The 22,924-nt window shown below is 37.4% G+C and overlaps 2 protein-coding genes across 2 annotated transcripts in view; one reads left to right on the top strand and one right to left on the bottom strand.

Annotated features, from left to right (window-relative positions):
- Nucleotides 1–9,754, top strand: part of parla (presenilin associated, rhomboid-like a) — a 27,096-nt gene extending 17,342 nt beyond the window's left edge. Inside the window, exon 10 of the mRNA XM_067454386.1 lies at nucleotides 8,989–9,754. Within this exon, the coding sequence (XP_067310487.1) occupies nucleotides 8,989–8,998 (10 nt within the window). The 3' untranslated portion in view covers nucleotides 8,999–9,754. The remainder of the gene's footprint in view (nucleotides 1–8,988) is intronic.
- On the bottom strand, nucleotides 1,721–22,924 carry crfb16 (cytokine receptor family member B16). Its single transcript, XM_067454387.1, has 7 exons — nucleotides 22,720–22,924; nucleotides 19,623–19,746; nucleotides 10,727–10,914; nucleotides 10,508–10,632; nucleotides 7,602–7,749; nucleotides 7,291–7,439; nucleotides 1,721–2,333 (listed from the first exon to the last, which is right to left on the bottom strand). Exons 1-7 carry the CDS (start codon nucleotides 22,775–22,777, stop codon nucleotides 2,229–2,231), a joined length of 897 nt encoding a protein of 298 aa, XP_067310488.1. The 5' UTR covers nucleotides 22,778–22,924; the 3' UTR covers nucleotides 1,721–2,228.

The following is a 22,924-nucleotide window of genomic DNA, read 5'->3' as shown; positions in this document are numbered from 1 at the left end:
AAAAACCAACACACGCACACACACAAAATTTCTTATTTTTAATATAAAAAGTGATTGTGGACTGGATATTTTTTTACCTCTTATCACAGTATTGGGCATGTCAAAGATTAGTAACAACTTTTTCTCCCTCATTTACAGTTCGTGGCTGTTTTTGCCCCATTGACTTCCATTATAGCCACATTTTTTTGATTGGAAAGCAATGACACCATATAATCATGTATTCTTGATTTTTGGTGGTTTTCCCTGTTGGGAAGTGGTAAAAAGTGTAACGTTTACAGTTGATAACCAGGTGGCACCATTAACCCTTTAGATAGGCCTGTGCTAAAAAAAAAAAAAAAAAAAAAAGAAAAGAAGAAAAAAAGCTTATTTTCTAGCTTTTGTAGAGAATATAATAACAGCATATAAATGAGGGAGAATTTTTTTTAAATTCTGATGCTGCACAAAAACTAACAATGCATCAAAGCCAGTGTTGTTACTAATCTTTGACATATCCAAAACTGTGATAAAAGGTCAAAAATATCCAGTAAGCAATCACTTTTTATATTGGAAAAAAAGTTATTTTGTGTGTATGTTATTTTCAAAATCAGTTTTTGAAAATAATTTATGAACTTGGCAATTAAAGAGTGATAAGAGTGACAATTAAACAATAACATCTATGTTTACAAGTATGTAAACTTGCAACAGAACACATTTTTTATTATTTTACATTTAATTATTTTATTTATTTCTAAAGAAATCTTTAGTACCCTATATTGGTGCACTTTAAAGGGATAGTTCACCCAAAAATGAAAATTCTGTCATCACTCTCCCTCATGATGTTCCAAACCTGTATGAGTTTCTTTCTTCTGCTGAACACAAAAGAAGATATTTTGAAGAAAGTTTATAACCAGGCTGCTTTAGGGGCACCATTTACTTCCATAAGGAATGTGTCTTCCTATGTATTTAACATAGCAAAGAAATGCATACAGGTTTGGGACAACTTGAGGGTGAGGAAATGATTTAAGCAGTCACTTTAAGCTTTAAGTAACTTTCCGTACAATTCTGAAATTATTATTATTTTTTTTAAATTTTCTTTATTAATTTACTATTATGAATATATTATGTAATTATTTGTCCCATTTTAATCAAAATATTTTTTAAATGTCAAACTGATAAATGATAAATTAATAAAATTAATTAGGCTATAATCTATTAATTAACCGGTTTAATGTCTAGAAAAATAAGTCTGCCAAGCTTTGATAATGTATGGAATATTATATTAATATATTATCCATTAAAAAACAATATGCCTACGCCTAGAAGCACGGATGTGTCTGATGTTTTTTCAATTTTTCTGTGTTGTCCAATGTTTTTCCAATGGCCAATATTTTTTGGGTATAATATGTCACATTTTACTTTTATTTTGCTATCCTCACTTACATAAATTAACTAAAGTGTCCTGCACCCACTAGTAAACAAATGTATCTGGTGTCTAAATAAAATCTTTAAAATATAAATCTATTTATTAGCAAAAGTTATTGAATGGACTTCCATGAAAAGATTTCTATTCTCACCTCAGGAGAGAAAAGTGTCAAAATATTTTGAGACAATAAATGTATATACAGATGCCATGATCACTTCTTTATTGCTGACTGCAGATTTTCTGCAGCCTTAAAATAGCCGTTTACTGTCATAAAAAAAGCAATAACTTATAAAAGCACTACACCTTAAGAAAAAAATAGCATTTTGTATACTTAATATACAATACTTACAATACAATACACAAAGAACATAAAAACAGGAAGTTAGACAGTTATCAGCAGAATAATACTCAAAATTGGGGATCATAGAATTTTAGAGACATCGAGAATGCAATCATTCTGATTGCCAGTTGTTTATTATTATTATTATTTGTAAATGGTGACTCGGGTCACACAGAGTTGAGCATGTATGAGCAAATATGATTATTTATTTGTTATTCTTTTTTGACAGTTATTACGAAACTTCAAAAAAACAGAGATGCTAATACAATTTCCTCATTGTGCATACAGTGTGACATCAATAACCTTCAGTTGTCTCATTTTCCACCAAGAGGCGATCTGAATCAACGCCCAGCCCAAAACATCTCACTCACCGTTTCTTCTGTCTAAATAGAGCAGAAGGTCAGAACTGCAGTCCATTATGACATCGGGTACTTTGTGTAATTCAATTTGAATTTTCAGCTCATGTCTTTCTGTGTTCCACTTCACTTAAACTGTTCCGTTCGCCTGCACTGTTTCCAGCAAAAGTGGGTCTGTGGGCTCCAGTGAAACATCAGTACAAAGGATGGGTGTGTTGGTGGGCCAGTCGTCAATCTGAAGAAGAAGAAAAAAAAACATCAAGTGGTCATTCTTTCTATAGTTATGGTATAGGTGCGTTTTCTTTGTTCCATTTTAACTGGGTCAGATATACTTTAACTTTACTGTGCAAAACAAAAACTGTGTTTTTTAAAGGAAATAAAAATAAGCTAATTTAGATGTCTGAACAGGAGAGTTAGGTGCTATTAATTGCTAAGTAAACTAATTTCTGTAATTTAATTACTTTTGTCAATGTCTGTCTTTAGTACCTATAGTAATATATTGCATCCTTAACATCTCCGAAAAGTCTTATATTTATAAAAGAAAGATACACTGTACAGAGTTTTTCCGAATAAAACCGAGTGGGTGGAGGCATATCGTGTAGGTGGGGCTAAAGAATCACAAGTGTGCAGCTATTGCGTTGAGAGCGTATGAAAGCTGTGACATCCTTGAATGTGAGGAAGAAAACATTATACAAAAAAACCATGCTATCAATCAGATTCAGCCATACATAGAAGATGAATCTGATCCGGAGGCTGAAATTGAACAAGAGATTTGGCGTGCTGCTTTCGCTCTCTCGGTCTGGTCGACGTGTGAAGTGCCCGTACGGCCAGTACAAGGAAATTCCACCCTTGTTGATGTCACGCTGACCCATACTCGAAAAAAACTTTCCCAAACTTGGAAGTGTATAATTGGAGGCCAAGATGGCGGCGATGTAAGTGATAGTGGCCCTCATTTATCAAAAGTGCGTAAACCAAATTTCCAGCGTACACCTTGCGTACACCCAAACCCACGGTGACTTTGAGATTTATCAATATGGATGTTGGCGTATGGCACGCCCAAATCCTACATCAGCTCAGGAGGTGGTGTACGCACGTTTGAGTTAGTGTGAAAATGCACAGAAAAACAATTCCTAACATCACAAAACGCACTGACAAGATATGCTATATTATGACCCACTGTTAAAAACCACAACAACAACATTCAGTGTTTATTTTTGTGCAACATGAACGTCAATGTTTAATTTTTGTGACTTTACCAAAGCGTTGATTTTTAGGCATATGTATTCCTCCAGTCGCGAGCCTGTGCGCTTTATCTGACGTTTCAGGCCCGCAGCTGCGCACGGACTGGGACTAAAATAATTCAGACTGACAAAATAAAAAATGACCTTCTTCTTTTAAATAATAATAAAATCAATAAAAAAAGACATTCTTCTTCTAAATAACAAGCGTCATTAAGAATAATAATCATAGGCTAATAATAATAATAAGAATCTTACAAATTGTCATGTAATTATTAATGTGAATGAATCTTACTCCACATCACATAATCATCACTGTCGTACACCCCAATACATGCCGTGATACGAAATTAAATGATGTTTCTTAAAAAACTAAGTTCGGGAGAAGCACGTTCAAATGATCTACCTAATCATGATGTCATTCCAACCAGCTGTCAACAATCAGTAATCAACATGTCTACCAATCAGCTCAAGTGGAGGATCACATAAATACCCAGTCAACTCACCAACGTTCCTTGACAAAGTTTGCAGCATCCCTCCACCACCCCTTCTACCTCACACGCACCTGGTTAACTTTCCTAACCAGAAATACGGGGGGAGTACTCTGGGTTCGGGCCAAATACCGAGCTCGGAGCCCTCTCCTCGGACAGCACGCCAAATACGCATACCATTTATTCTATCTGAATTATTTGTAAGTGTGAACTCGTGAAATGCTATTTTTTTCAAAACGTGCTGTAAAATAATGCAGTGATGGTAATTTATCATCCAAACTTTAAACTGCTGGAGTGCACTTCTCAACCTCCACACTATTAACAGTACTCGTTATTTGTGTCCATATTTTGTTTTTGTGGGTGCCTTTAATTCCACTCTTTAAACTCTCAAAACAATTTCGGGGTTTTTTTTCACTTCCCTGGTGATCTCGATGGGCACGTCTCAATCATCTCACTAGTTCAGTTGTCAGGGCACTGATCAGGGAGTGCATTGACTTATGTCCTAATCAGTGCCCTGACTAGTGGACTAGTGAGATGATTGAGCGCGCCCGATCTCCGCGTCGGAGAAGTTTCGCTTCTTTGCCGTCTTCTGTTTGTCCATGGCGTAAAATGAGGGCGTGGGGGAGGCGGAGACTTGAATATAAAGGGGCGTGTTATTCTAATGACGATCGTTTTCAGCCGCCGCATTTATCAAGGGCAGGTATTGCGTACACCTGGATTGCAGAGGTGTGCACAGCTTCATAAATCAGGCGGTGAGAGGAGTGTAAGCATAATCTTACGCCAACATATACACCAGTTTCTACGCAAGATTGATAAATGAGGGCCAGTGTGTTTTTCTCTTTATGGAACTAAAGGTGAAGAGTTGAAATAAATTGCTACATGAACTGGTGATAACGTGAAAAATTAAGTTAAACCAGTCATACAAATTTGATTTGGCATTTTTATTCATGGGGAAAAGAGGTCGTTTTCCTCAAGATTGAACAAGGTCGAGTTGAACAAGATTGACTTGACACCATGTCTTTCAGTTTGAGGATTCAGCATCAACTGTGAATACCACTGTATTGAAACTTGAATCTTTCTCGTATTGAAAGATACCGAATCACAATGGTTTGACACATGTCTGAATTTTGAATTGTTGTTACATCCCTCTCGGATACTCCTCAGAAGCCAGCTGCAAAAATAAAATAAAATAAATGTGCGGAATCTAGAAAAAGAATTTAAAAAAAAACATGAAAATGAATCTAAAAAAAATGGGTTTAAATCCTTTTCAGTTGTAACTTTAATGGTGCACTATGTAGTATTTTTGCAGTAAAATATCCAAAAACCACTAGGCCAGTGTTATATATTTTGTTCAGTGGAGTACTTACAATATCCCAAATGTTTCCAACTATTTGTAAATTGTGAGAAAATTGCTATTTAAACTGGAGACGTTTCAGCATAGCGTTTGAGTGAGTTGCCTGTCAATCACGTCATATCTGCGTTACCCTCGGTTTCATTCTGCAGAAGCGCTTTTCTCTTAGCAGTGTGAACAAGTCACAGCAGCGCTGAGCGAACACACGGAGCAAGGGGCGTCATACTGGGGGGATAAAGGGTACCGAGCATAGACCGTAAAAAAATATGGACGACTCGACATCATCCGTTTCCGCTTGCCATATTTGAAGCTTTCAGGCGGCCTTGCACGGCGTTGACATCTTGGGACCGAGTCTGCGCAGTAGCGATTTCGGGACCGGAGTTGCGCAGTAGAGCGCAGGAAGTAGAGCAGGAAGTACAGCTGCGATATCAAAAGCCCGCCCACACTCTCACAGATGCAGAACAATTAATTATGTTGGTGTGAAATAAACAGTTATGGAAATGTAGAAATTAAAGCTAAAGCTCTAATCTGCTCCCAAAAATTTCGAAAAAAGTCCGTTAGTGCCTCAGTGACAACTTCACTCAGAGAAGCCGTCAGTCTCAGCTGTCAATCATGACGTCACACCCCCGTTTTTATAGCATCAAATAACTAACTCAAACTAAACTTATTTTTAAAACGAACACCTGAAATGAAATCATCGTGATGATAACTGCCTTCAGTGACATAAACTACCTTTGGGGGAAATTTTTTGAAGTGTAATTGTATTTTTTAGTTTGCCTCGCGTCCATTAGAAATCACAGAGGGGCGGCTATACTGGGACCGGTCACCGGGGGGTGATCGAGGCGCGAAAGCTTCAGTAAATGAGAGGGAGACTGCAGGCTTGGTACCGAGTACCCAGGGCCCAAGGCAGGGGGGGGCCCCTTAGAAGTCAGTTTTCTATACATACATATACATAAATCAGATTATGGCTTATTTTGTTTAAGTTTTAAGTTTTTTTTATGATAAAAATGCAATACCACACCCATTGGTATCACTATGGTATTTGGTACGGGGGCCCAGCAAGATGATTTGTACCCAGGGCCCAAAATTTAGTGCTATGCCGCTGAGTAACATCATACCATCATCTTAAACTAACTTAAATTTATCTAATATGATAAACAGAGCTACTTTACCTTATAATCATGACCGGAAAAAACGGAAGTGTGCACACCCGGCTACTGTGTCCCGTCCTGTCATAATAAAAGTCCCGGTACTCGCAAGCCGTGTGTTTTTATAACATTCGCTCCAGCGGCCATGCTCAGCTCCACAACACTCGGTCCTGCTCTGCTTCACACTACAGTAACGTTAATAACCGCATCCATGAACATGATTTCTGCCCTAGTCCTATTTTCCACCGGCTGTGAGGTGAAGACCACATGTCCCAAAATACTGCGCTCACACTTGGCATCATCAAACTACGCCTTTGTTTAGAATAGGCGCTCTCCAGTGGACGGAAAGTTGCATAGTGCACCTTTAAACATTACATATTTGCGGGACAGTCTAAAAAGAAAAGTTTTTGGGAAACGGGAAACAGATGTTCAGTTTTGGAGGACACAATGGGCAAACTCAATTTTCTTTAGCCATGGCAGCAGCCACTCGGCTGGGACTGCTATTATGTTACATCGGTTTAAGGGGACTATATTATAAACTTTGTGCTGTAATAAAACAAGATAACGCCACCTTTATAGCTTGTTGTGTATATGGACACAACTCTTGTGCATCCAGTAGGGTAATGTTCTCTCATCTAGAGAATAAACTTAAAAAGTTTCACAAAAAATATAATAACACATTTTTTTGGAGGAGAAGATTTTAATCCTATAAAATCTGAGAATTTCAATCCTATATATGTTTGTGTATATATATATGTATGTGTGTATATATATATATATATATATATATATATATATATATATATATATATATATATATATATATATATATATATATATATATATATATATATATATATATATGTAATTTTATTATTATTTATTTTTTTAAGTCAGTTCATGATACCTTAATAAGTAACTTACCCAACACTGCTGGATAGGAACTGATCATAAACACACTTACCAGTACACTTGGAATGGGCTCCCTGTGGCAAATTTGTTTGATCTGTGGACCAAAATGTGTTGCCGACCATCCCAGAATAAAGGCCATGGCAACCGATACTATTACAGAGATGCTCACTATCATTGGCTTCACAAAGTCAGATGTCTGCTCTAGAAAGGAAATCACAGGTCAATGTGAACAAGGATGATGTATAATATTTGTCATCTTGTCAATTATCTTCAGTCATCTTCAAAAAAATCTTCCTAATGCATTATTCTGTACTCATGGAATGATATCTACTAAAACCAATTCCTTTATCACAGATCACTCACCAGGTATGATGATACACTGCGTGTCAATGCTGAAGTTCTTGTTAATGGCTTCTACTACTGCTTCTGCTCTGAAGCACATCTTCTCTTGCCCTCGATGGGCAGCAATGGATAAATGATAGGGATAAGATCTGATCACATTAATTAAGGCCTGCAACGACATAATAGACCTTAGTCAGGACAGATGCTTTATAATTAATTTTCTTTATGCTTACCTTCACTTTATTTTACACAAAGGAAGATGAGTGATAAATGTACAGTCTGTTTGTAACAGTTATGTTTAATTTTCATGGACTTTTAGTTTCTATTCCTCAGTTACCTGTTTCCTTTGTTCTAGTTTCCTGCCATTATCTGTTGTCATGGAGGTTACTTTAATGAGCATAGCTGTCTTCATTTAGTCCATTATCTCTGTGTAATTATGCTGCGTTCCAGGCAGGTTTTTCAGCCCATAAGTTACAACTTCAAACCATGACTCGCGACTTTGCAGCGTTCCAGGCAAAGTCATGCCAAACTGCCTGAGCGCGAGGAATCGCGATAGCTATGTAAACAAAACATGCCGGTCCGTATGTTGCTTATGCTCATTTACAATAATTTATATCGCCAAATATGCTTATTTGAGGGAATGTGGGAAGAAAAAATGCCATATAAAGTAAGAGAAGCTGTTATACCTTTAATCTTTATGTTTTTGTATATTTGGAAATGTATTTGGTATTAATATATTCTTGCACTCAATAAACTGAAAACAAGCTAATGCTAGAATAGCTGCTGATAAATGCATAACTTTTGCTGATAAATAACGTTAGAGCAATACCTTATTTTAATAAATGATTTAGTGTTTAATGTATCACTTCCATAAACACAGCATCCATAGGGGCTGCCATTTTTGTTTCACGGGCTATGTGATGTCAGAACTAGTAACTGGGAGTACATTGATCTAGTGGAGTTCACAAGTGGGAAGTCCCGGGTTTGACGGCCGTTCCAGTGCACTTTCACGGGTATAAAGTTGGAAAAATGCGGGTCACAGGTTGCCTGGAACGCGGCATGTCAAGCTATCTGATGTTTGTTTAATAAATATTTACTTTATTTTGTAAATCTATCTTAATTGGACATGAAGCGTGACAGAATACTGGACCCAAAAAAGATGCCCATCAATGGCCCACCCATCAACTTTAAAGGTAGAAGGAAGGAAGGATTTGCCAGGGTGGCCGTCTGGAAAGGTATATGGAGGAGTTTATTAACTTCTGTCACCGCACTGCCTGTGATGACATCACCCTAATGGCTTTGGTGTGGGCTGCGTAAAGAGATATGATTCGTTTTGCCTAGAAGAGACCCTTGTTAGAGGAGTACATGCACTTCACACTATGGATTGATGGGTCCTTATTCACTATAGGGGAAGCTGAAGATACCATCGCCATTGTTCATCCCTGAAACGTCTGTGCCCTCATCATCGTTGGTCCTACCCAGCATAAAGACCGTTTAATCACCCAGTATGGACATTGTGTTATTATTGCTGACACATCCCAACCTCACTCACCTTCCTCGACTGCAAAATTCAGCCAGCCCTTCAGCCCTGCCTCAGCTGGTTCCCTTCAGCCCCTCAACTTCTCCCCTTATGCCTTGCTCTATGGATATGCCTCAGATCTCACAGTTGTCAGTCGTCAGCTTCGCCCAGGCAGGCGGATCCCCCGGTTGCTGGTCCCATCACTTTACCTTGCCCCAACCTGTCAGCTCAGGTGACCTTCAGACTCCACCAGGCTCCCTCGTCCCTCCTGCTGTACCTTGGTCAACCATGACCCTGCCTGCACTATGGACTTACGAGTTATCTGTTGCACTCTGTCTCTCCATCGCTTGGCCTTCCATCGAGCTCTGCCTTGGTCCTCTGTTGGACCTGTTCCGCATCAGTCCTCCAGAACTCTGGTTCCGCCTCAGCCTCCCGCACCATTCGTGTCGGCCGTCTCCATCTGCACCCCTGTGCTCCACCTCCATTGGCTTCTCTTCCATTTGTCGTCCCCCAGAGGTCATAAGACAAGACTCCATCATGACTTCTCCCTCCATTGACTCTGTACCACCAGCCCTTCGCCCACCCAAATTAACCACTTCTTAAGCCATTTTACAGCGAGAGGCTGTACCTTCCCAGAAGGGGGCATTCTGTACAGGTATGTTCAGTAAGTTTTAATTTCATGGACTTTAAGTTTGTATTCCTCAGTTACCCATTTCCTTTGTTCTAATTTCCTGCCATTATCTGTTGTCATGGAGATTAATTTAACAAGCACATCTGTCTTCATTTAGTTCATTATCTCTATGTATTTAAGTCCCTCAGTTTGTTTCAGTCCTTGTCCAGTAATGTTCATGTTGGAAGCTATGAGACTTTTAATGAAATATATACTTTGACAAAATAATCTAACCGTCTTCTTTATTGGACAGAAGCATGACACTGTTCAGTATGTTGTACATTTCACATTTCCTTTTTATTTATTTGTTTGTTTATGATTATTGGAAAAATGTATCAATGCTGACACCACGTTATACTTAAGCAATATCACTTTTATGTTTCTATATGTTTCACTTTTATGTTTTCTATTACTTTAATGCTGTGATTATCACCTTTAAGCTGGCAGCATGATTGATTTTATCAAGTTCATTGCAACCAGAAGTGAATATTGAGTAACCTATACATTTTTAGACACAATATTTTTTAGTTATTGTCTATTTTAGTTTCGCCAAAGAAGTTCCAAAACAGGGCAAAATCAGGAACTGTTTCATCTCTGGTAGTGACACTAACACCCTCAATTGTGAAGTAATGCCATCTAAGGTCCACATCATTTATTAGCAAAGCCAGACATACAGAGAGATAATAGAATAACACAATTTTAAATTAAATAACCAAATTAAAGTATGAATATACTCACATTCTGTTCGTCCCCCTCCTTCCAGACTTTAAGGTTTACGGTCATATCAGAAAGTGTTGTACTGAAGCCCACCTGGATGGGATCACCCTCCACATTTACTGTCATTTTCGGAGCCAGCAAAACTGCTATAAAAGACCACAAATGGACATTTGTCACAAATTATCCATTTCAGACATCTCTAATTTTGTATTAGTAAAAATAATGCCAATAATGCTCAACTGTCTCTCCTGTTGAAGGTCGCTGGTAGATGTGTCCATGTTTTTTTGCCATCACAGTTTGTCTTTATGCGGATGCTGTAGTCACAGTTGGAGGCCAGGTCATGAGTGAGATCACACCTGGTTTTACTGATCTCTTGGCAGTCATATGCATTCACCCAAGTTCCATTAAGTTTGTATAACTCATACTCTCTACATTGAGATATACACAATGTATATATAGATTATTATATATAATATAATATAATATAATATAATATAATATAATATACACTGCCCAACCAAAAAAGGGCAAAAAATAGGCAAAGTCTATGATTGAATAATTATTGCAGTGATTATGTTTCTAACATGTTATATGTTTAGCAACAATTCTTCAGTTCTTCTAACCCTTAATTTCATTAACAACCATGTAGGAAGACACATAATATTCATACGCCTTATTCCCGGATGACAATTTCAAGTTCTTTAGGCTCAAATTTTGAAGGAATGCTTGAGATGGAGAATGAAGAATCATCTTTACAGAGTGCAGGACTCTTGCATTATAAATACAAGATCTTAACCAAAAACTGATGCACCTATTGATGGAAATATCATTACAACATTTATAGCATAAATGAAACATAATCACTGCAATAATGATTTAATCATTCTGAAGCATTTGCAGTAACACTTGTCAAGTCAAGTCACCTTTATTTATACATGCTATACTTTATTTACAATGCTGATTGTTTCTAAGCAGCTTCACAGTGTTAAGCAGGAAAATAATGCAACAGAATTTGATTCAGCTATACATCCGCTCTGGGGGAATTTCAATTTTCATATAGTTTCAATACGGGCAGATCAGTAATATAGTTGAAAATGTAATGTCCCCAACTGGCATTTACAGGGGTGAGTTTAATTGGCATGTAGACATCAGGGATGCATTGGTCATATCTAGGCACAGGTCCACCATCTGATCTGGATACTGCTCGGATCTGGCCAACTGTAGTAAAACTCAGGATAAATAGACTAACATTACTAAACTAACATTAGCGTAGATGCAATTCTTCTTATGATGTAACGAGTACATCAGGTGTAATGGGAAGTGCTCCAGGTTCCGACTGACCAGTTAATGCAGCCTAAAACAATAATTTAACTGATTTGAATAATATAAATTGATAATGTTCTTTGTGTATGCCATAGTAAAGAGATGTGTTCTTTTGTCTAGATTTAAACTGACAGTGTGTCTGCTTCCCAAACAATGCTAGGAAGACTGTTCCAGAGTGTAGGTGCTAAATAAGAAAAGGATGGTCCGTCTGCAGTTGATTTTATTAGCAGTATTATCAGCTGGCCAGAATTTTGAGACCGCAATAGACGTGATGGATATAATGCGTTAAGAGCTCGCTTAAGTACTGGGGAGCTTAAATGGGGGGGTGAAATGCTGTTTCATGCATACTGAGCTTTTTACACTGTTAAAGACTTGAATTCCTATCCTAACCATGGACAAAGTTTCAAACACTAAGTTGGACGTTTGGTGGAGTATTTCTGTGTCAAAAATACTCCTTCCGGTTTCTCACAAGTTTCGGAGAGTTTTTTTCGAGTATGGGTCCGCTTGACGTCGACAGAGCGGAAGGTCCTTGTATAATATATAATTGTATGGGCCGTACGGGCTCTTCTCCCGGAAGGGTGCGCGCGCGTGACTAGAGCGAGAGAGGAAATGCACGACCCATAAACACTGCTCTCAGGTGCAGATCCAGTCCGTGCAACATGTCTGTCGTGCCGCGCTCCACTTTATTCCTATGGGTGACGTCAAACGACTTTAATGTGCCCGCACAGCATTCCGGGAAGGCAGCGCTGCATTTGAACCGATTTGAAAGCAGAAATGATGAGAAGCGTCACATCACGCTTCAGTCGTGTTGCAAAAGTGGATCTCCACGGTCTCTGCTGTCACAGGACTTCACCAAATCAACAAGATGTTGTTTTTGATGGAGCGGTCCCAGCGATAAAGGTTCACGGTTGTGCTTTGGAAGCAGGCGGTGAGTAAAACTGCTTTAAATGTCTAGTTATGTTGTTGGCTATCGTCGCGTAAGTAAACATCAGTAAACAACACGATCGTGTATAGTTAATTTATCAATGGAGCATGCAATGTATGGTGTGTGTTTAAATACATTTGTTTAGCTGACCAATATTTCAGTCAGTTTGTTTATGGGGACGTTCTCACAGCGTGCTTCTTGATTCAAATGCGCTAACGTTACTCCATTGTTTTTTTTTAATCTGTCTGACGTGTAAAAGCGTTTTGCTTGCTCCTGCTAAGGTTTAATCTCATACAATCAAATCATGTCATCATAAACCACGAGTAAACAAACGCAAATGTTGACAAGTCACTAAAAATCCTACAGTACATACCACAGAGACGGACGTCCTGCTGCTGCTGTTTCTCCTGTTCAATTTATTTCAGCCTCCGGATCTGATTCTGGATCATATATGTATTAGTTGAATCTGATTGATAGCCATAGTTTATTTGGGGTAACGTTTTCTTTTCCACGCATGATGATGTCAGCTTTCAGAAGCTCTCGTGCTGTAGCTGTGCGCTTGTCATTCTTTAGCTCCGCCCACACAATACGCCTCCAGCCGCTTGTTTTTTTCTGGATAGACTCGGTACAGCCTATCTTTCTTTTATAAATATAATAAAACTAAAGACTTTTCGGGGATATGAAGGATGCAATACTACTCTATAGGTACTCAAGATTAACATGCCCCCCCCCCCTCCTCAACCATTTAGTGCTTTGAAAGTAATAAGAAAGATTTTAAAATGTATACAATGTTTAATAGTGCAGTGTTGACAGAACAGGGCTAATATTGTCATACTTCCTGGTTCTAGTAGGTTCTAGGTTCTCAAGTGCTGTGTTTTGGAACAGCAGCAATTTATTTGAGCGAGCAGGGCAACCACCCAGTAGAGCATTACAATAATTTAGCATTAAGGACTATTAAATCGACTTAAGGATCATCAACGCATAAACTAACAGCATTTTGCATTGAAAGCATACGCCGTAATTTAGATATATTTTTAAGATGCTAGAAATGTGGCTTTCAAATGAAAGATTGGTATCAAAGAGCACACCCAGGTTCCTAACTGAAGACAAGGACTTGATAGAGCAGTCATCAAGTGTTAGACAGTATTCCAGGTTACTACTTGTGGAGTTTTATTCTCCAATAATTAAAAATTATGTTTTTTTCTGTATTAAGTTACAGAAAATGTATCGTCATGCATTTTTTTTAATATTAGTTATGCATTCCGTTAATCTTGTGAATTGGTAAGTTTCGTCAGGGTGTGAAGAAATATAGAGCTGAGTATCATCAGCATAACAAAGAATTGCACCAATTGCGTTTGGTGCGCACCAAACAAGCGGACCAAGACCACTAAAAAGATGGGTCTGAAACCAACCGAACCCGGGTGTCGTCAATCTGTCGTCAATCGAACCCGGGTGCGCACCAAAAGTGCAATGAGCACCCTAATTCTGTAGGACGTTGCGTTTTTTTGATAAGTGGTTTAATAATAGCCAATAGCTAAATTAAGTATACACGATATTAGATAATGATCTGAGATGTCATCGCTCTACAGCCGAATTTCAATGGTATCAACATTTTTTCCATGTGACAGTATTAGGTCTAAAGTATGATTACGGCGATAAGTGGGTCCTGACATGTGTTGCCTAATGCCAATAAAGTTAAGAATGTCTCTAAATGCCAATCCCAATGTGTCTTTTATTGTCTACACAGATATTAAAATCACCAACAATTAGTACTCAATCTGCAGCCAGTACTAACTCTGATAGTAAATTAGCAAATTCTTTGGTAAAGTCTGTATGGTTCCCAGGCTAACTGTATAAAGTACCGAACACAAATGTCAAATATAATTTATACTACATAACGTTATGTTATGTAAAGAACGAAAACTTTAAAATAGTTATATTTAAAACTAGATTTCTGAGTAATACTGAAGGTATTATTATAAATTATATCAACCCCCCCCCCCCCCCCCCCGTGTCTTTCAGACGTGGCTCGTGTCTCGTGTTAATCACCAGGTTTTAGCCAGGTTTCTGTCAAACACAGCACATCTAGATAATGTTCTGTAATTATATAACTAACAAGTGCTTTTGGGGAAAGGCATTGAAAATTCAGCAACCCGAACTTTATCATTTGTTCATCAGTATTATATCAGTTTTTTATTTGTTGGACATCAATTTAATGCTTACTGTTAAGTGGTTTTGATGTTTTATATACAGTGCCTTGCGAAAATATTCGGCCCCCTTGAACTTTGTGACCTTTTGCCACATTTCAGGCTTCAAACATAATGATATAAAACTGTAATTTTCTTGAGAAGAATCAATAACAAGTGGGACACAATCATGAAGTGGAATTAAATTTATTGGATATTTCAAACAATAAATCAAAAACTGAATTTTTTTTGCTGCGATTACAGCTGTAAGTCGCTTGGGGTATTATATATATATACATATATGTCTCTATCAGTTTTACACATCAAGAGACTGAAATTTTTGCCCATTCCTCCTTGCAGAATAGCTCAAGCTCAGTGAGGTTGGATGGAGAGCGTTTGTGAACAGCAGTTTTTAGTTCTTTCCACAGATTCTCGATTGGATTCAGGTCTGGACTTTGACTTGGCCATTCTAACACCTGGATATGTTTATTTTTTAAACATTCCATTGTAGATTTTGCTTTATGTTTTAAATCATTGTCTTGTTGGAAGACACATCTCCGTCCCAGTCTCAGGTCTTTTGCAGACTCCATCAGGTTTTCTTCCAGAATGGTCCTGTATTTGGCTCCATCCATCTTCCCATCAATTTTAACCATCTTCCCTGTCCCTGCTAAAGAAAAGCAGACCCAAACCATGATGCTTCCACCACCATGTTTGACAGTGGTGATGGTGTGTTCAGGGTGATGAGCTGTGTTGCTTTTACGCCAAACATAACGTTTTGCATTTGCCAAAAAGTTCAATTTTCCTTCCTTCTTCCACGTTTGGTGTGTCTCCAGGGTGGCTTGAGGCAAACTTTAAACAACACTTTTTATTGATATCTTTAAAAAATGGCTTTCTTCTTGCCACTCTTCCATAAAGGCCAGATTTGTGCAGTATACGACTGATTGTTGTCCTATGGACAGAGTCTCCCACCTCAGCTGTAGATCTCTGCAGTTCATCCGGAGTGATCATGGGCCTCTTGGCTGCATCTCTGATCAGTCTTCTCCTTGTATGAGCTGAAAGTTTAGAGGGACGGCCAGGTCTTGGTAGATTTGCAGTGGTCTGATACTCCTTCCATTTCAATATTATCACTTGCATAGTGCTCCTTGGGATGTTTAAAGCTTGGGAAATCTTTTTGTATCCAAATCCGAATTTAAACTTCTCCAAAACAGTATCTCAGACCTGCCTGGCTCCTCGTTCTTCATGATGCTCTCTGCGCTTTAAACAGACCTCTGAGACTATCACAGCGCAGGTGAATTTATATGAAGACTATTTATCATCATTAGTCATTTAGGTCAACATTGGATCATTCAGAGATCCTCACTGAACTTCTGGAGAAAGTTTGCTGCACTGAAAGTAAAGGGGCCGAATAATTTTGCACGCCCCTTTTTTCAGTTTTTGATTTGTTAAAAAAGTTTGAAATATCCAATAAATTTGGATATAAATAACCAGCAGCCATATCACCCTGTAGGGCAAGACTGGTTTTCCACTGAAGCTTAAGCAGGGCTGAGCCTGGTCAGTACCTGGATGGGAGACCAACTGAGAAAACCAGGTTGCTGCTGGTAGAGGTGTTAGTGAGGCCAGCAGGGGGTGCTCACCCTGTGGTCTGTGTGGGTCCTAACACCCCAGTATAGTGATGGGGACACTATACTGTCAAAAGAGCACCGTCTTTCAGATGAGACGTTAAACCGAGGTCCTGACTCTCTGTGGTCATTAAAAATCCCAGGATGTCTTTCGGAAAAAGAGTAGGGGTGTAAACCCGGCATCCTGGCCAAATTTGCCCATTGGCCCCTGTCCATCATGGCCTCCTAATAATCCCCATATCCTGATTGGCTTCATCACTCTGTCTCCTCTCCACCAATCAGCTGGTGTGTGGTGAGCGTTCTGGCGCAATATGGCTGCCGTCGCATCATCCAGGTGGATGCTGCACATTGGTGGTGGCTGAGGAGATTCCCCCCTTCTATGTAAAGCGCTTTGAGTGCCTTGAAAAGCGCTATATAAATTGAACACATTATTATTATTATTATTATTATTATAAATTTAATTCCACTTCATGATTGTGTCCCACTTGTTGTTGATTCTTCACAAAAAATTACAGTTTTATATCTTTATGTTTGAAGCCTGAAATGTTAGCCTAGAAATCTAGACGCACCCTAGCGGCAGAAAAAAACTAATCTGCCCGCAAGTGTCGTCTAGCAACTCTCAATACCCTTCTGAGCTGTAATCGCCAAACTCTTGCCAGGCCAATCACATCGTGTATAGAGTTGGTGGACGGGGCCATAAAGACGACGGCCGAGTTGTGTTTGCGTGCTACTAGTATACACAGAAACTGGCGAACGGCGGTCTGTCGAATCAGCTTTGACCACGACTCTGGAAGACTTGGAGTTAAGCTTTTCTCTGAGAAAAGAACAAAGAACGGCACTGAAGTCATTCTTAAAAAGGGAAGATGTGTTCGGAGTTTTGCCAACCAGATACGGCGAATGTTTAATCTATCAACAAGCTCTGTTTCACCTTCGTTGCTCTCGTTGGTTGTAGCTCTATCCTATCGCGTGCAGAGGGAGTTTGAAAGACAATAGTTTATCCCGCCTCTCGGATTGAGCCTTGTCTATGGTGAGTTTTCAGACCAAACATCTGATGTGGGGTCTGGCTTGTCAGGCTACGGAAATGTGGCAAAAGGTTGCAGAGTTCAAGGGGGCCGAATACTTTCGCAAGGCACAGTATATATATATATATATATATATATATATATATATATATATATATATATATATATATATATATATATATATATATATATATATATATATATATGAGTGATGATCTGCTAAGTATCTCATCACTCCGGCAAACAAGGAGGGGCCAGAGCAACAAAGCTTATGACATCGTACTTGCTTAATTAAATGTTAATTTTGGTGATCTCCGACTGGCGAAGTCGAACATTATTAATGCCGACGTGAATAATAATCTTAGAGAATTTACGATTAGCATTAGCCAGCATTTTTTTTATTTGTTTTGATGTCAGGCGCTCTGGCTCCCAGTAAACATGTGACTATGGTCACTGGTGTCTCTATTTTCACGTTCCATGTAATAGAATCGGCAATAACTATGGCACTTTCAACAGGATTTTCAGTGGATGCATTACTGAGTGGGGAGAACATGTTTGATGTTCTAATTGGAATGGAAGAGCAGTTTTTTGATCCGCGATTATACCGTCTCAATGTCACCAATTTTGCCTTGCTGCACGGGCTATACAGCTGGAACCGAACAGTGTACAGAGAGCACTAAGCTAGTTGCATCCAAAGCAGTGTCTAAAGCTTTTACATTTGTTGTAAAGCTTTTTTTACATTCTCACTACTAACTACAAAAAAGTTGCATACTGCATTATAAAGGTATTCATAATGGACATTATAAAGCATATATTTACATAAGTAATTGTAACCAACGTTAAAATGCATTAGAATATTTTCAGATTGTGAAATTGGTTGTTTTTCATGTATTTAATGCATTATAATTTCTAAATCTGGGTTCAGTGAATAGATACATATTATAATGTATTATTCATGAGACCAATACATTATGAAGTGGATTACAAGGTATAATTTCTGCACTAAAAATACTTTTATAATGCATTATACATAAAGGCTTTAAGTAAAGTTTTGGCTTATTAAATCCAAGCAGCAACTTTTTTTGCCTTTTTTGTGTGTGTGTGTGTGTGTGTGTGTGTTTGTGTGTGTGTGTGTGTGTGTGTGTGTGTGTGTGTGTGTGTGTGTGTGTGTGTGTGTGTGTGTGTGTGTGTGTGTGTGTGTGTGTGTGTGTGTTTTGCTGTTACTTCTTGATGCCTAACATGTTTTTGCTTTAAATTATTGGCAGAGACTAAAGAATACTTGTTTTGCCAGAATGTTTTTGATAACATCATCAAACGTCATATTGTTCAAAATAGTGCAGTCTAAAATGTAAACTGACACTGTCATCAAACTGAAAGGGATCAACATTAAACTTGAGATTAATAATGACAGTTGCCTTCTATAGAGCTGCTTTCCAGCCATTGATACATTTTTCAACACATCTTTTCTTGTTTATTTTTGTAAAGCTTCTTTGAAGCTATCAATATTGTAAAATTGCTATAAAAAACGTGACTTGACTTTATTTAACTATATTTAATATATACTTAAATAAACCAACAGTAATATATATATATATATATATATATATATATATATATATATATATATATATATATATATATATATATATATATATATATATATATATATATATATTAAATAAATATATAAGTGTTAAATTGCAAATATTATTATTATTTATTTTATTTTATTTTTTGCAAAAAATTAATTGAAAACACCTTATAATTTACATAATGTACTGCTGGATACAGAAATTGTTTAATCTACAGAAGCACAAATAAGCATGCAAGTCTCTTGAAGGACAGGTTAGTCACCAATAGCTCAGTAAGCTAAAACATTACCGGCAGTTTGTGGTCTTGGTCCTATTGATTTCATTGTTTTCATCTGACTTTTATTGTGCATCATAATATAATATTCTGACATATTGTACACAATGCATTTTTAAAAAGCTGGATTAGCATATTAGCTTTATTCCTAAAAGCAAAAACATAAAAAATAAATAGCACTTGAAATATGCGTACCCTTGAAATTGCACAGAGTAGTTGACAGTGGAACAGTTCGCCTGCAAGGGGCTCCATTTCAGAATGTGCTTCATGTTTACAGAATGCATTGAGCTGTTAAGAGGTGTGGATAGTGTTCTGGAATCTGAAATGCATGAACAATGTTAACATTTGACATACATTTGGGGAAAAATCAATTAAATGTGGTCGTTATGATTATTATTATTATTTTTTTTTTTAACTTCACTTTCTGTACTTGCAAAAACATTCACACATACTGATCATACTGAGTGTTCAGAGCTGTGGCAGCAATGATTCACACTCTTTGCATCTGTTAAAAGCATTGTAAGAATGTCAGACCTTAAATTCATTGCATAAACCTGTTCAAACTTTCAGGACCATAAATACCAGTGCAGTGCAAAATTGACATAATCCCTTTTTATACAGTAGCAGTGCTGCAGATGATTTGCCAATTACTGTTATTGATTTATTTCTTGAAAAAAAAAATAATAATAATAATAATAATAATTCTACCAAAGCTAAAGAAGCTAGTTGTCAAATTACAGTGTGGGAGGGAATTTCTTTTATGTGAGCATACTTAAAATTATGTGACTGTTTAATGATTATATGAAATTTAGGCATCAGAAAAGTATGTTAATACATTGATATGGTACTATACAAGTTATACTATTAGGCAGAGGTAAAGCTGAAAACCATACTTGAGTAAAAGAACAGATACACTACAGTGAAAATGACTCCGTTGCAATGCACCAATTCCAATATGACTTGAGTAAAAGTCAGAGACTTTTTAAACAAGAATCAGTTGATTTGTAAGGAGAGCAATCATGTTTATTTTTCTAAAATCAAAATAAAACTGAACACCTCGAAATTGCAATAAATCAAAGTCAACCCAACCCAGACAACCCAACCCAACCCTTGGATGTCTGCAAACTCAAGTGCAGTTAAGTTAAAAAGGTGCATGAGTAAACCAATATACTTCAAAAATATATTTTCTAAATAACTGATAAATGCTTAGTTCTGTCATGAAACTTCAAATGCCACAGGCTGATTGAATCCTTAACACAAGCTGATGATATTTACAAGTCAAATTAAATCATATGGTAATTGCTTGGCACAAGCTGATTGGTCCATGTTGCATCTGAAGCCAATAAGCTTGCTGCTCATCATTTAAATAGCTATTTACCAATCTCTATAGCAGTTTGCAGCACCTATTCAGAGATTGTCTAAAACCCTCCTCTTTTCCCAGAGCCACCTGTATTGATCTGCAAGGGATAAGTAATAATAATAATTTGTTACATTTATATAATGATTTTCTAGGCACTCAAAGCGTTTTACATATAGAAGGGGGGAATCTCCTCAACCACCATCGATGTGCAACATCCACCTGGATGATGTGACGGCAGCCATATTGCACCAGAACGCCCACCACACACCAGCTTATGGTGGAGAGGAGACAAATATATGCTATTTGTGCATCATCAGCATGTCTCACAGCAAATTTCAGATTGTTCAGCAAAGTTGAAAAATTATGACATTTTTGGAGTGGATTTTTTTAACTATGACAACAGTTTGTGTTATGGGATACTCCCTGGCTGTGTTGTATTTTGGAGTTTGTTCATTCATTGATGTTCCGTAATGTGTTTTAACACTGCATATAGATTTAAATTTTGAGAAATGCACCACATCACAACCCTGGTTCTGCAGTACAAAGGAATAAGGGACTTATGTTATGTTTGTATCAGAGAATTGCATTATCATAATTTAAATGAGTTTACTGTGAAGTTGTTCCTTTTTTACTTCGTCTGATGTATAAGTATCTACCTCAGGTTACACAACTGTACCGCAGGCTTGATTTTATAAAATGCAGTGATGTTGACAGTGTTTTATATAATTTTACTAAACATTCTTATTTGGCACTCTGTTAATGGCCTACATTTATTAAATGTAAATGTTTTGCTGTAAAGATTTTACAGTATTTTATGACAACAATTGTTTTCTAAAGAATTTCAAAGCCAAATTTATGGATTTGCGCAAATAAAGGCAGCAAATCAAGAGTGTGGTGTTCAGTGTACTCATTTCCACATAAACATTATTGTGTTAAATAAATGTTAACTTTAAGAAGTGTTAAATTAAATATTTTTAAGTGTTAATTTTTTACACTGGTAATAATAACTACATTTAAGAGTTACAGTTACTCTCCGTAGGATTAGTATTAGTAGAGTTATTTTAACTAACAGGTAGTTTATTCCAAAAAACTGAATTTGCTTAATACATGCTCACAGTAGTGTGTCGTGTATTTATTGACAGTAGCAAGTTACTGTACTTGCTCTGCAGCAGCAATAAAAAATAATCATCAGCAGCAGAAATAAAATTATTATATAAATAATGTTATGTCAGCCTATATTTGCACTGAACTTGCTGGTTTTGGCCTCATCACCGGCTGCAGCCATGTCTTCATCTCCTATATAATAAAACACCTGCGATTCACAACCTGCTAATGCACTCACATTCACGTAATAAGCCTTGTTGACAAGTTTGGGTGAGTAAAGGCAAAATGTGCAAGATTCAATGCCCTGTAAATGTCAGTATTGCTATCGAAATACAGTGTTGCAGAAAAAAGTTGGATACCAAGCAAAAATGTAACAAATTATTGCATTACTTATCACAAATGTATTGGAGTAAAGAGTACATAGTCAAGCAGGGTAAAAGTTGTTTCGATACTCAGTAAAAAGTAGCCAAAAAGATACTAAAGTACAGTTTGTACTTTACAGTGTACTAATTACATTTACTCCAATACTTTACACCACTGATATGCCAAACTCAATTCCAATGTTCCACTAAAAGGACCCCTGACCAATAAATAAATACAGTGGATTTCTTGAGGGGAAAAAAATCTCTTTAAAACGTTTCGTGTAGGACTATGCCACACATTTCTTTTAACATATTCTGTGACCTGTATGTATATAACTGTCAGTCATTAGGTCATGAGATTGACTGAAATGTTGTGATAACATTATTATGCAGTCAAGAAAGATATTAAAAACTGTATGACATATCCCATTGCAGTAATGCTCAGTTGCTGAGAGGTTATACTTACAGTTAATGGTAAAGTGCAGAAGCAGAGGAAACAGGCTCTTAATCAAACCGCCGCTCATAACCTCCTGTTCTCACGTCTCTGTGAATGCCAGCACTGGTCAAGCCCCGGATCCCCTTTCCTTTGCAACCTGAAAGGGTCCAGGGTTTTCAAACTGTCCCTTTTCAAGTAAAACAGTCCCTGAGAATTCCGTAGAGGGGTTAGAGGT

The sequence above is a fragment of the Pseudorasbora parva genome, chromosome 9 (genome assembly GCF_024679245.1).
Source record: "Pseudorasbora parva isolate DD20220531a chromosome 9, ASM2467924v1, whole genome shotgun sequence".
Taxonomy (NCBI): domain Eukaryota; kingdom Metazoa; phylum Chordata; class Actinopteri; order Cypriniformes; family Gobionidae; genus Pseudorasbora; species Pseudorasbora parva.
Note: the sequence above shows the minus strand (reverse complement) of the source record. Positions and strands in the feature narration are given on the sequence as shown.